Source organism: Girardinichthys multiradiatus, chromosome 8, assembly GCF_021462225.1.
Source record: "Girardinichthys multiradiatus isolate DD_20200921_A chromosome 8, DD_fGirMul_XY1, whole genome shotgun sequence".
In the NCBI taxonomy this organism is placed as follows: Eukaryota; Metazoa; Chordata; class Actinopteri; order Cyprinodontiformes; family Goodeidae; genus Girardinichthys; species Girardinichthys multiradiatus.
In genome coordinates this window covers 2631873-2646675 of record NC_061801.1, presented here as the reverse complement: position 1 = coordinate 2646675, position 14803 = coordinate 2631873, and the positions used below count along the sequence as shown (strand labels likewise).

At 40.8% G+C, this 14803-nt stretch overlaps 1 protein-coding gene across 1 annotated transcript in view; it reads right to left on the bottom strand.

Moving 5' to 3' along the window:
* tln1 (talin 1) overlaps positions 1-14803 on the bottom strand; it is a 102130-nt gene that overhangs the window by 53561 nt on the left and 33766 nt on the right. The window contains exons 7-18 of the mRNA XM_047372148.1: positions 9962-10104; positions 9544-9671; positions 9355-9415; positions 9047-9151; positions 6589-6744; positions 5934-6035; positions 5708-5784; positions 3424-3604; positions 2676-2789; positions 2061-2169; positions 1322-1530; positions 1146-1244 (exon numbers count right to left, since the gene is read on the bottom strand). Of these exons, the coding sequence (XP_047228104.1) occupies positions 1146-1244; positions 1322-1530; positions 2061-2169; positions 2676-2789; positions 3424-3604; positions 5708-5784; positions 5934-6035; positions 6589-6744; positions 9047-9151; positions 9355-9415; positions 9544-9671; positions 9962-10104 (1484 nt within the window). The remainder of the gene's footprint in view (positions 1-1145; positions 1245-1321; positions 1531-2060; positions 2170-2675; positions 2790-3423; positions 3605-5707; positions 5785-5933; positions 6036-6588; positions 6745-9046; positions 9152-9354; positions 9416-9543; positions 9672-9961; positions 10105-14803) is intronic.

Here is a 14803-nt window from a genome sequence, read left to right as displayed (position 1 = left end):
TATCCAAGTTCAAATCAGTGGAAAGAACTAAGGATCAAAGAGCAATTAAAGGACCCCCTAAAACCTTCAAGATTTGAAGAATTATTGCAAAGGAGTGGGTTAAAATAACACCTGAGCAACGTATGTGACAAGTTTCTCTCTATAAGAAGTCTTAAAGTTGTCATTACCCAGAAAGGCTTTTCCACAAAGTATTAAATACATTTCTGTAGGCATGTTCAATACTTGTTCTTCCTGTGTTATTCCAATTTTTAACACATAACTTTAGTTGTGGACTTTATTTCTTTGTATGTGTGGATTGGTGTAGCATCTCAGAGCCAGCTCAGCAGATGCTGAGGCACTGGGCTCTAGAGCACCAGAGACATGTTTTCTAGAGTGATGCCTTTCTGTCTGGCAATCCAGTGGATGAGTCTCGATTAAGCAGTTGCCAGGAGAACCGCCATTGCCTGACTACATGTGTCGGGTGCAAAGTTTGATGTAATGTTGATTATGATTCAATTCAATTTGAAAAATACTATATTAATCCCAAAGGGAAATTAAATCAGAGCTACTTCAACATGATGCCACCTTGAGTGAGGCAATTTCAGAATTCTAGAATGGGGGCTGTTTATTCGGAGTTTCAATGAAAGGAACTCTTAGTCCCTTTGGTTCCAATAAAATGAACTTTTAGGATATAAAATACAAAGTCATTTTGGACAATGCTCCTACTTCTGTGGAAACAATATGGGGATGCCCGCATCACATTCCAACATGACTGTGCACCAGTGCACAAAGCATGGCCCATGAGGACATGGATGAGCAAGTTTGCAATGGAACAACTTGACACCCCTGCACAGAGTCCTGACCTCAACCCACTGGAACACCTTTGAGATAAATTGAAGTTCAGACTGTGGGCCAGGCTTTCCCATCCAACATCAGAGTCTGACCTCACAAATGCACTTCTGAAAGAATGGTAAAAAATTCCCATAAATTTTGCTGTGGCTGCAAAGATTGAGCTGACATTGTATGAACCTCTATGGATTAAAAGTAGGATGTAACTCAAGTTCCTATGTGTGTAAACATATATTATATGATATGATATATTATATTATACATCCTTTCTCTGGCTGTAGGCTGTAAAAATTAGGAACGCTTCAATAAAGACAAACCTGGAACTGTGGATCAGTGTCTGTCTCTCCAATGTGAGACAGCAGCTCTCCACTGGCCTGACCAACATTTCCTGCAGCCTGCAGCAGGTTCTGACGAGGCTGGAACAGAAAATAAGCATAAATGATATAGACAAACATAACACAACATGTGTCCTCCTCCTAGAGCTGCTATCTACCTCTGTATTTGCAGGCTGTGCTGTCTTCAGCATGTCTGAAACAGCACCGGCCAAATTCTTGGCAGCACCCAGCAGCTGCTGCCCGTTTCCACCTTCATCCTCCATGAGGGCTGCCAATAGTTTCACACCCTTTGACATCTCTGTCAGGTTAGATGAGATTGTGGTGACTGCACAGCCAACCGCTGTGTAGTCCGTCTCAGCTGGATCACCTTAGAACAAAGAGGCCAAAAGCATTTAGTCCCAAAGGAAATAATTTTCTCTGGTGCATCAGAAAGTAATTCACATGAGAAATTAAATTAAAAGAGTAGTATTTGCCTCATGCATTAGGTATAAAACAGCAGAAACTACAACAACCTAATTTCAATGAAAGTAAAATATCAATGCAAAAATCTTTTTAAAAGTGTTTTTTATAGAACAGTTCTATTCAATTAAGTTTATTTATATAGCGTATATTCACGACAAATATCACCTCAAGGCATTTAAAAAAAAAAAGATTCCAAGTCAATTGCATACATTTTAAATTGATCCTAGTTATTTAAACAATGCAGGCAGGTGATGTCATCATTAATTGTACTATAAGTACTTAACTAACTGAAGGTCACTAAAGTGACCGTTACAGCAGTATTCTCTACATGGTACAAGTAACCTATTCTGTTCCCAGAGTTGACTCAGAGAGACATGTAACAATTCTACAACTCTAGCATATCTAAAATCAGCCTTATGTTTTTTTTCTTTCTACCTGCTGTGAGGTTGACCATAGATGCAGTGCCTGCTGTGATGGCATCCACCTGGGAATGGATTTCATGCTTGGACTCATCCATTTTGTTTTTGCGCCAGGCTTGGGATGCCTTAAAAAGAGGAACACAATGCAAAAACTGTCAACGGCCCCAAATGGACTGTACAAGGATAGGTCCAGAGAGCATGTTTGTCAGTGCTGAGATTAGTAAAAAGCAAAGTGATTTACATTAGGAAAGTAATGAAAATGTAAATCAGCAGTGTTGATTCTTCTATTGAGTAGCAACAACTCCATAAACCACTTCTAATTAAAACAAAGAAGCAAACTGAAAGAGTATTTTCTGAATCTGCATCCTTACTATTGCTAATGTATCTGAGAGTGGGTATAAGCATAATCAACATGAACATTTCTGATTTATAAAGGAAACAATGCCAAGAAAATCTGACTACAGCTTTTATTAGTCTCCTATTCTGAATCATTCACACTATTCTACAAATAAAGAGCCAGGAAAAAATCCCTTCAGATGTCCAATTAGTAATTTCAGAGTTTCTTAACCAGTCTCAGAATCATTTCATAGCTAGAATAATTTTTTCCCAGTAGACAAAAGGTAAAACTCACAGCATCAGTTCCTAATGGGGGCAAGGTATCAAAATCATCCAGAGAGGCTTGTGCTGCCTGGACAGCCTGCATGCTGGAATTGATGGTTCCAGTTAGGGCTTGCTGTGCTGATGTCTGTGGAAAAAAAGGAAATAAACCTCAGTAATGCAAATTTGGACACATTTCTGGTACCTCTTTCTGGCCAGTACATTTCATAGTTCACAAGAACTCCACAGCAGCACTCTTGAGAAGTCCTCATAGGTCCCTCCGATTTCAGCTTTTTTCTCTATAATTGCTGTTGTGTACCATGCAAGAAAAAGGTTTCGTCCACATAATGTGTAAAGAACAAGCTGCAAATACTCCCAAACCAGGTCTGCAAAACCAAAATGATATCATTTTGTTGGTGCAGCCCCGGTAAAGGAAACATATTTCTCTGTTCTTGTGGACTACGTATAAACCTTATGAGCAGATGACACTAGTGAAGAGGACCTGAAGATTGGCTTTGGGAGAGTAGATAAATCCTTCTCTGCACACATTACTTCATACAGCTGAGCATCATTTTGAGGTTGAAAAGAAAATGAGCTATTTGTAAAAAGTCTACAGAGATGTTGGCTAAAATCAGGCTAAATGCTATCTAAATCAGAGAATGCAGTGGGCATGGTACTAACCCCCATGAACTCTGGTTTTAACTCTACTTGCATTTCAGTGAACCAACCAGGCACAACACCACTACCACCAAAAGAGCATAAACAGCTTGTGTTGTTTTTACCAGTGGAGGCATGTGTCCCCTGTGCATCTGCCCACTAGTAATATGCTGTTTGGCCTGGGGCATGGAACCCATCTGAAAACTCTCTGGACCTCCAGCTCCTGAGCGCATGATGGCTGGCAGGGCAACTGAGCCCGTCTCCACCTTGCCCATCTTGTTGAACTGCTGCTGCAGAACGGTGGACCTGGAGTAACATGAGATAAACAACTTTAAGTTGAAGGGAGGTTTTTCCACTCACAAACCGAGTACTTACTTTACATAGTACAATACAGAATACATGGTGTTAGGAAATATTGAAAAGCTGGTGAGGTAATGCAGTGAATGTAAGTTTAACGTTTTGCTGACTAAGCACAAACATTTCTGTTATATAAAGAAAACCTCATCAATGGCTTAATGAAGAATTAAAGTATTTACCATGCCGTTTTCATGATTTCATAATTTAGTTCTTAATCTAAACTTCATCTAAAAGACTGATAATATTTACAGAAATTTGATTTTTAAATACTTCTTACCAAGTTAAATAGTCAGTGGTAAAATTAAACCTGTATTATTTATTTTTCTTCGACAAAAATTGATTTATCAAAATTAACACATTCAAGTCCCAGCCCTGATATACACTGATCAACAAAATAAAGGGAACACTCAAATAACACATCCTAGATCTGAATGAATAAAATATTCTCATTGAATACTTTGTTCTGTACAAAGTTGAATGTTCTGACAACAAAATCACACAAAAATCATCAATGGAAATCAAATTTATTAACCAATGGAGGCCTGGATTTGGAGTCACACACAAAATGAAAGTGGAAAAACACACTAGAGGCTGATCCAACTTTGATGTAATGTCCTTAAAACAAGTCAAAATGAGGCTCAGTATTGTGTGTGACCTCCACATGCCTCTATGACCTCCCTACAACACCTGGACATGCTCCTGATGAGACGGTGGATGGTCTCCTGAGGGATCTCCTCCCAGACCTGGACTAAAGCATCCACCAAATCCTGGACAGTCTGTGGTGCAACGTGACGTTAGTGGTTGGAGCAAGACATGATGTCCCAGATGTACTCAATCGGATTCAGGTCTGAGGAACGGGCGGGCCAGTCCATAGCTTCAATGTCTTCATCTTGCAGGAACTGCTGACAGACTCCAGCCACATGAGGTCTAGCATTGTCCTGTATTAGGAGGAACCCAGGGCCAACTACACCAGCATATGGTCTCACAAGGGGTCTGAGGATCTCATCTCGGTACTTAATGGCAGTCAGGCTACCTCTGGTGAACACATGGAGGGCCACCATTACTGATCCACTGCCAAACCGGTCATGCTGAAGGATGTTGCAGGCAGCAGATCTCTCTCCACGGTGTCTCCAGACTCTGTCATGTCTGTCACATGTGCTCAGTGTGAACCTGCTTTCATCTATCAAGACCACAGGGCGCCAGTGGTGAATTTGTCAATCCTGGTGTTCTCTGGCTAATGCCAAGCGTCCTGCACGGTGTTGAGCTGTGAGCACAACCCCCATTTGTGGACGTCGGGCTCTCATACCATCCTCATGGAGTCGGTTTCTAAACGTTTGTGCAGACACATTTGTGGCCTGCTGGAGGTCATTTTGCAGGGCTCTGGCAGTGCTCCTCCTGTTCCTCCTTGTACAAAGGCAGAGGTAGTGGTCCTGCTGCTGGGTTGGTGCCTTCCTACGGCCTCCTCCATGTCTCCTGGAGTACTGGCCTGTCTCCTGGTAGCGCCTCCAGGTTCTGGACACTACGCTGACAGACACAGCAAACCTTCTTGCCACAGCTCGCATTGATGTGCCATCCTGGATGAGCTGCACTACCTGAGCCACTTGTGTGGGTTGTAGAGTCCGTCTCATGCTACCACGAGTGTGAAAGCACCACCAACATTCAAAAGAGACCAAAACATCATCCAGAAAGCATCGGTACTGAGAAGTGGTCTCTGGTCCCCACCTGCAGAACCACTCCTTTATTGAGTGTCTTGCTAATCACCAAAGATTTCTCCCTGTTGTCTATTTCATTTGAACAACAAGATGTGAAATTGATTGTCAATCAGTGTTGCTTCTTAAGTGGACAGTTTGATTTCACAGAAGTTTGATTTACTTGGAGTTATGTTGTGTTGTTTAAGTGTTCCCTTTATTTTTTTCAGCAGTGTATATTCACATATATCAGTGTAAAGTAAATTTTGAATTGCTTTGCTTTTTGAATTAATGTATTGAAATCCACTTGTATATTTATGCCCATTGATTTCCTCCAATTTAGCTGTAAAACATACACACTTACTTTTTAGGTGACACAGAGTCTTCCAACATGGTTGACTCCTCATCTCCCTCCAAGCCAAAGTGGTCCTTACTTTTTTTCTATTCAACAACAGGAATGTGATGACACAAATACAGTTTTAAACTGCTCCTTGATGACAACATAATTTTAAACAATTAACTCACAATTTTTAATAAAGAAAGTTTGTTTGGAGCCTTGACATGTACTGCATTTTAATGTTACTACTGACCTTTTTGAGGATGATATCAATATAACCAGCAATAAGCTGAGCTATCTGCTCTCCCTCAGTGGTTTGCACAGAGTAGTACCCATCCTGGTAGTCTCCAAAGTCCTGTCAGCAGATCAAATGACAACTTTGGATTAAGAGATGAAGAATACTGTTACACAAATATGGTCTGTTTTATCCACTAAATACATGCATAAAACCTTATTTAACTGTAAACAGAAGTACAAGAGCAGACAGATGGTGTTTGGCTCACAGTGCAGTGAGACTCTAATCACCATTTACATTGTTTTTAATTTTGTTTGTTTTATTGGATAACCTCAGTCTGTGGTTTGATCCCATTTAACTGGTGTACAAACAGAATCAAGCCTTCTACATCTGTTCTGATAAGTAGACGGTTTACTGTAGACTTGGATGATCATATCTTTTTTAGCCTGGATGGCTTTTTTTAAATTTATACGAGTGTGATGAAGACGTTTCTCTTTAAGGTCCTGTGATTCTCCAAGGACTCCCAGCTTGATCTGAACAGTTTATTCCCTAACTGTATTTGACTGATAAGTTTGCTAATTCTAATCCTAATCTACTGTTTCAACAATCTCATGTTCTATCACCTTTACTGTCATCTGTCTAATAGTTAAAACCTTTTAACAGGAAAACTCACCAGAGTGAAGCTCTTGGGTGATGCAGCCCATCGTTTGATGTTGGTCAAGCTCCACTCCTGGATTACCTCCTTAGTCTTTTCATCCACTCTCATAACACTCTCCTTGGTGATTCCCAGCAGACGAGGCACCAGTTTGTTTTTTCCTTTCATTTTTTCCTACAGGAAATGAACAAAAGCAGAACATTCTAGCTGACCAACCACACTCAGCTTCTGATCTATGAGCTCACTGAATTCAGTTCATCCATCCTCTACTGATTGACTTCCAGTTTTGAATATATTATTTTCACTAATTGGTAACAGAATTTCTTGACTCTCATTGGCTCTCATTCTTTCGTTAAATTATAAACATATATTCTAACTTTGTTCTTTCCAGATTTGAAATGATCTAACTTAAAAAGATTTTAAAAATTTACATCTACACTGAAACAAGTGTGGGAAAAAAGAAGCACAAACCGATCCCCAAGAAAGAACCTGGAAACATATTTTAAACTGAAATAAGTAAAAAAAATGGAAGTAGATGACAGTTTGTCCTTTACTATTTACTGTTATTTATAAAGTCATGGAAAAAGGGATGCCTTCTGTCTGTTCTTGGGTTTAAACATAAGTATGAAAATATTTATGATTGTAAACATTGTGTAAATGTGTTTTTACCAGGTTCCTAAATGATTTGAATCTATTCAACTGTGCAATACAAACACACAACCCAAATTCCAGCATTAAAAAGCTTGAATTTGACCTGGGCCTGTATTCACAAAGAATCTCAACACTAAAAGTAACTCCTAGTGACATCATTAGAATTTCTCGAATTCTAAAATTTTTCTTAGAATTTTCCCACGGTAAGATAAAAGCTATTGTAGCATCTTAGAGATTAAGGGCTCCTAAGGTGAGACGATGTTAAGAGCAGTGAGGAGGACTTTTAGTGAGCCTACAAGTGTCTGAAGCAGACAAGATGGCAGAAAGACCGAGAGAAAGGAGAGATATTCTCCACACAATAAATAAACAAACTCCAAACAAGATAAAGTACAAAATCTCAGCACTATATACATAGAAGCAAGATGTAAATGAGGTGAAGAAGTATTTGCTGTATTGCACATGATGATGTCAGCAGCCTGAGCCTAAATGGTCATCTACAGCGGTCCCCGTCTGTAGAGAAGTTCTGTAGTGTTCTGCTATCTTCTCTCTAGCTTCTGATTGCAGCAGGTACCAGAGCTGCTCACATTCCAGGCTGGTGCTGAAAGAAGAGGGAACGACGCATTGATCTGCTGGGAATGCCTGTTGGTTCCCACCGTGATCCCAGGACCAAAACACTCCTCTCCACCAGCAGGCTCTGCTCCTCTGTTCAGTTCGGTTTTCTCCATCTTTTTTTCTCCGTTTTGTTTTGGTCATTTTACCAAACCAAACCTCATTATACAAGGAGATCACAGTAAAATGCAGAATTTTAATATTAATATGAAATTAATTAATAGATGCAGTATGAAAACAACCAGCATGGTGGGTTAACATAATAATAAGCAAATCATTATAATGATGAGCACGTAAATAAGCTACGTTCAAACATGTTGATGCTGTGTGACAATTTAATGTTGCCAAGTTTCATCATCATGATTTACACATTTCTGAATCCAGTATAAATTCTATTATCGGTTAACGTCTCTCCATTTAATACTACAAATATATTTGTTTTGTTTTTTGTTTCTTTTAACAACCAATCACAGCTCTTAGAAGACAGTGTCACACCTAGTAACGGGGTCAGCCACACCTCCTCACTAAGACAGGAATCTGCTGTCTACTTGCTCAGAGTTGCTCTCAGCAGTGAACTGAATCACTTTTAAGCTAGGGGTCCTTGGCAGGAATGTTTAGGCTGAGATAGGAGCTCTCAGAGAGGACTCTGACAATCTTTGTAAATACGGGCCCTGGTGTCAATGTTGAGGTTACACATTGATAGCATTTAAGCATCAGTGAAAACATGTATTTCACCTATGTTTAGCACACATATCCAGCAAACTCGTTTGCCCTTAAAGGTGCTTTTAAATTTGCCACAAAAACAATAAAAAATTAATGAGGACCACAAACAGTCCTACAGAAATGTAATGAAGCATAGCTGCTATTTAAATTTCTTTGTGCTTTTTTGTACAATGACAACAAAGGAATTCTGACTCAGTAAGGTCTCACACAGATGTGATTTGTTAACACTTGAGGTGAGAGTCCCTAATGTTTGGAACTAAAACAATAGTCAGTCACAGTCAGTCGCATGATTTCACTGACCTGCTGCTACAAATAGTTTTAGATTTTTAAATTGCCAATAAAAGCATACAGCCTACAATTCAATGAAGCAGCACAGGACATCAGTTCATTGGTAGCACATTAGAAGTAGACTGTCATAACTTTTAGTAGAAGAATCATCCATTTGTTGGTAGATTTAGGCAGCAGGAAAACAGAAGGATAAATTTCCTCTTACCTTTACCAGGAAGAAGGAGACGCCATAGGTTTGCAAAGACCTGGCCAGCTTCACATAGCTGACTTTGGCCTCAATCTCTGTCATGTTCTGACAGTTTTTATGTGCCTGCAGAGGAATGAAAACATAAGTGCATCAGCTAACTGCTGTATAAAGGAGTCTTTTACATGTAGTTTAATGACTCATGCAGCATGTACTGTTTCAGTTCTCGGGGAGTGCATATTCAAAGATAAAACATTATTTAATCTGTATGAGCCTTTTTTACTCAACACAGTTAGATAAATTTCTAAACCTGAACAGATTTCTCTTACCTGAAAGATTTTTCTCTCTCCTTTATTTTTGATGTATTCTTTAGGGAGGAACTCCTTTAAACTAAGAAGACAAAGTTCAACCAGTATCAAACGAGCACCAGGCCCATATAGGATATCACAGAACCATCATAACATAACTGATGGAACCAAGAGAAACACAGTTGTATTAAACTTGAAGCCAGTGCTTACTCTAAGAATCCAGGCTTGTGTTTGGACTCGTTGTGGTCACCAAATTGAATCTGGCACTGATAGCCCGCAAACTCACAGGCCTTGTCAAATGAAACTGGATGTGATCCATTCAGGATGTCATCACGAGCCTGCACCACAACACCGCACAGGCACAGACAGACACACACACACACACACAACACGTTAATGCTAGATTAACAAACAATACAAGTGACGTTTAAATTGACGAAATCAAAGTTCCTCCTGAAATGACCTCATTAAGAATAAGTCAACCTAAAAGTAAAACAGCTGATTTAAAGTCTAACTTTCTGACACTTGAAATAAGTGAGGATATAAATAAAAAGGTGAAATAAATAAAAGCAAATTCAAGTATGCCAGAATAACCTGAAGGAGGTACTGGTTGTATGTTATCACTTACCTGCACATAAAGCAGATTAAGCTGGACAGGGTCCCTGGAGTCCACATTCTGATCCGAGTAGAAAAACTTCCTTCTCAACAGCAACATCTCTGTCTCTTCAACACCCTGCTCCCTCAATGTCCGTCCGTGGTCCAACCAGTTCACTAAGAAAATAATCATTCACATTAAGACAAGGTAGCCTAGATAAGTCACAATGTTCTTACACCTTTTTTCTTACAAAGTTCCACACTTTTCCAGACTCAAATTTCTAGATTTTTTTCCTTTATTTCTAAAAGCATTTAATTGCATTTGAGTACAGAGTATTAACTTTGTGCTTAAACAATAGTTGGGTCTTATCATTAGTAATAACGTTATAATTGGCTTGCGTCCAGTTGCTAGGAGGTATGGGGTTATATTTCACTGCTTTTGTGGCTCTGAACTAACTTAGGTCATCTCTGTTTTAAAATCTAAAAGTCTTGGACTTGTGAAATAAGGAATGGATTCAATGGAGATTCTTTAAAGCACAATTTGTGACCTTTTGTGCCTTTCGTTTCTGAATAGTTTAGCATATTAGATACTATTGAAAAATCACAGGTTCTGTTAAACTTGAATTTAAAGTTGTCTAATGCTCCTTTTCCACCGGCTCATTTTAGGCAACGCGGCTCTGCTCCGCTCCATTCAATTTCACTCTACTCGGTACGTTACCAGTCACGTTTCCATCGATCCACTGATGGCTGGAGCTATGGCGGCTGAAGCTCCGCCTCTAGCCATCAGTGTAGTTCAATTCAATTCAGTTCAGTTTATTTATATAGCGCCAATTCACAACACATGTCGTCTCAAGGCACTTCACAACAGTCAGGTTCATACATTCCAATTAATCCTAACCATTGAACAGTGCAGTCAGATTCAGTTATTTATTCAAATTGGATAAAAAGTTTTTCTATCAAAGGAAACCCAGCAGATTGCATCCAGTCAGTGACTTGCAGCATTCACTCCTCCTGGATGAGCATGTAGAGACAGTGGACAGTCACTGGCGTTGACTTTGCAGCAATCCCTCATACTGAGCATGCATGTAGCAACAGTGGAGAGGAAAAAACTCCCTTTTAACAGGAAGAAACCTCCAGCAGAACCAGGGTCAGTGTGAGCGGCCATCTGCCACGAGAGAACAGAGCAGAGACACAAAGAGAACAAAGAAGCACTGATCCAGGAGTCCTTTCTATGGGAAGGAAAAGTAAATGTTAATGGATGTAGCTCCTTTAGTCGTTTCATCTAGAAAGAAAGAACAGATAAACTCTGATCCAGTTTTCAAGGTTAGAGTCTGAAAGAGAGCACATAGAGTTAGTCACAGTAGAAGCTCAGTCAGTAGCTATGTCTAGGAGAGAGAAAGGGTTAAACACTGAAAGACAGAGCCATGTGGGTCATCTGTAGAAGGTGAGCATTAAGTTGTTGCCAGCAGAAGCTTGGACGATGCCCCTCTCCAGAAAGGTGTCACAGGTAGACACAGAGTCAGGCCAGGTGTAGCTTCTAGAATGAGAAAAACAGAGAGAAAGCATAGAGTTAAAAGCTGAAATAACAGAAAATAATGCAAAAGTGTGAGAATGTAGTGAAGAGAGTGAAAGTGGTCATTATGTCCTCCAGCAGACTAAGCTTATAGCAGCATAACTACAGAGGTAGCTCAGGATAACCTAAGCCACTCTAACTATAAGATTTATCAAAAAGGAAAGTTTTAAGCCTAGCCTTAAAAGTAGACAGGGTGTCTGCCTCATGGACCAAAACTGAGAGCTGGTTCCACAGGAGAGGAGCCTGATAACTAAAGGATCTGCCTCCCATTCTACTTCTAGAAACTCTAGGAACCACCAGTAAACCTGCAGTCTGAGAACGAAGTGCTCTGTTAGGAACATATGGAACAATCAGATCTCTGATGTATGATGGAGCTAAATAATTAAGGGCTTTATATGTGAGGAGGAGAATTTTAAATTCTATTCTGGATTTAACAGGGAGCCAATGAAGGGAAGCTAAAAATTTTTAATTTTCATCAGAACTCTTGCTGCAGCATTTTGAATCAGCTGAAGGCTTTTAACTGCATTTTGTGGACATCCTGATGGTAAAGAATTACAATAGTCCAGCCTTGAAGTAACAAATGCATGGACTAGTTTTTCAGCGTCACTCCTGGATAGGATATTTCTAATTTTGGCAATGTTCCGGAGATGAAAGAAGGAAATCCTAGAAACCTGTTTAATATGGGATTTAAATGACATGTCCTGGTCAAAAATAACACCAAGGTTTTTTACTTTATTACCGGAGGTCAATTTAATGCCATCCAGGTTAAGTGATTGACTAGGCAGTTTCTTTTTTAAAAACTCCGGTCCAAAGACGACAACTTCTGTCTTGTCTGAATTTAGAAGCAAAAAATTTAAAGTCATCCAAGTTTTATGTCTTCAAGACATGCTTGTAGTGTATCTAACTGGTTGGGCTCATCAGAATTTATGGATAAGTAAAGCTGAGTGTCATCAGCGTAACAGTGAAACTTTATCCTATGCTGCCTGATAATTTTACCAATTGGAAGCATATATATAGTAAAGAGAATTGGCCCAAGTACTGAACCCTGGGGTGCTCCACAATTAACCCTGGAGTTTGAAAATGATTTATCATTTACATGAACAAACTGGAATCTGTCAGACAAATAAGATTTAAACCAGCCTAGTGCTGGTCTAAATGGAGTGTAGTGCGCGGTGCTGCTTTTTTATTTTTTTACTGTGCAACCTCGTCACAATAGGATGCTATTAAATACAGGGCACCGCCTTCTCCTGCTCCGGCCATTGTGGTCCTTAATGTTATTGTGTATTGGGTTTTATAAACTTTACCCTGCACTATCTCAGCGAAAACCTTCTCATTTCCCCTCCCACAGCCCATCAGTGAACAGAAGTCTGTTCAAGCCACATGTAGTCCCAACTCAGCCTCGGTCGTACCTGCTCATCAGGAGCAGGGACCAAAAAACTAGCTACCGGAACAGAAAAAACAGTAATGGAAACGCTCGCAAAGTGGGACGAGTGGAGTCAAGTAGGGCCAAATCAAGCCAGTGGAAAAAGGGGCGAAATTCTTCTCGTACTCGTCGTTTTCCGCTTATCCGGGACCGGGTCGCGGGGGCAGCAGACTCAACAGAGACGCCCAGACGTCCCTCTCTCTAGACACCTCCTCCAGTTCCTCCAGGGGGAGCCCAAGGCGTTCCCAGGCCAGCCGAGAGACATAGTCCCTCCAGCGTGTCCTGGGCCGTCCCCTGGGCCTCCTCCCGGTGGGACGTGCCTGGAACACCTCCCGAGGAAGGCGTCCAGGAGGCATCCGGTATAGATGCCCGAGCCACCTCAACTGGCTCCTCTCGATGTGAAGGAGCAGCGGCTCTACTCCGAGCCCCTCCCGGATGGCCGAGCTCCTCACCCTATCTCTAAGGGAGTGCCCGGCCACCCTACGGAGGAAGCTCATTTCAGCCGCTTGTATCCGGGATCTTGTTCTTTCGGTCATGACCCAAAGTTCATGGCCATAGGTGAGGGTAGGAACGTAGACCGACCGGTAAATCGAGAGCTTTGCTTTTCGGCTCAGCTCTCTCTTCACCACAACGGACCGGCACAGCGCCCCCATTAGTGCGGCAGCCGCACCGATCCGTCTGTCAATCTCCCGCTCCATTCTTCCCTCAGTCGTGAACAAGACCCCGAGATACTTAAACTCCTCCACAGGAACTACCCTCCAACCTGAAGAGGACAAGCCACCCTTTTCCGGTCGAGAACCATGGCCTCGGACTTGGAGGAGCTGATCCTCATCCCAGCCGCTTCACACTCGGCTGCAAACCGCCACAGCGCATGCTGTAGGTCTTGGCTAGAGGGGGCCAGCAGGACCACGTCATCCGCAAAAAGAAGAGACGAAATCCACTGGTCCCCAAACCAGACCCCCTCCGGCCCTTGGCTGCGTCTAGAAATCCTGTCCATAAAAGTTATGAACAGGACCGGTGACAAAGGGCAAAGTGGGACGAGTGGAGTTGAGTAGGGCCAAATCAAGCTAGTGGAAAAAGGGGCGACATTTTCCATTCTTCATAAAATGAAGAACATTATGGAGAACCCTGAGCATCCTCTTCATGAGACTGTCCTACAACAACAGAGTGTCTTCAGTCAGAGGCTTCTTCAGATCTGCTGTAAGACGGAGCGCTACAGGAGATCCTTCCTGCCCACAGCCATCAACATCTACAATGGCTCTTTGAAGAAACCCTCATAATGAGCTACAACAACATTTAATTTCCCTTTGGAATGAATAAAGTATTTTTGAATTGAATTGAAAGAGACCAAGCAGGTAGGAAAATGGCTTATTGTTGATTTCTGAACATGCATTCAGGAAGTAAAAAAAAACCAAAATACTGATGTGTAAAATATTAAAATCAAAGTATGATTGTATTTTGCAAATTAAGGCAAGAGCATTTCAAATGAACATAAATCAATCTGAAATCCACAGCATTTCATACTTTTCAAGACTGCATAAAAACCCATACAGCCCAAACATATTAGGAACACATTCATGAAAAACAGTAGTTTTAACAGAGGTTTACAGCAGTTCTTACCATTAACACACACAGGACATGTAGGGCTGAAGTCCACAAAGACAACACTGATCTCTGGATTTTAGCCACAAGAAGCAATCAGTGTGAGACACTTTCAATGTGATTCTTATAATTCAAATGAATAAATATGACTTCATACCACTCATATATGGTTTTGTTTAACAGGACAGCTTTTTACTGATTCAGCTATGGAAGCAGCAGGAATTATTACTATAGGGAATGTGTTTATTTATGTGTCTTGTAAGTGAGGGAATTATTTT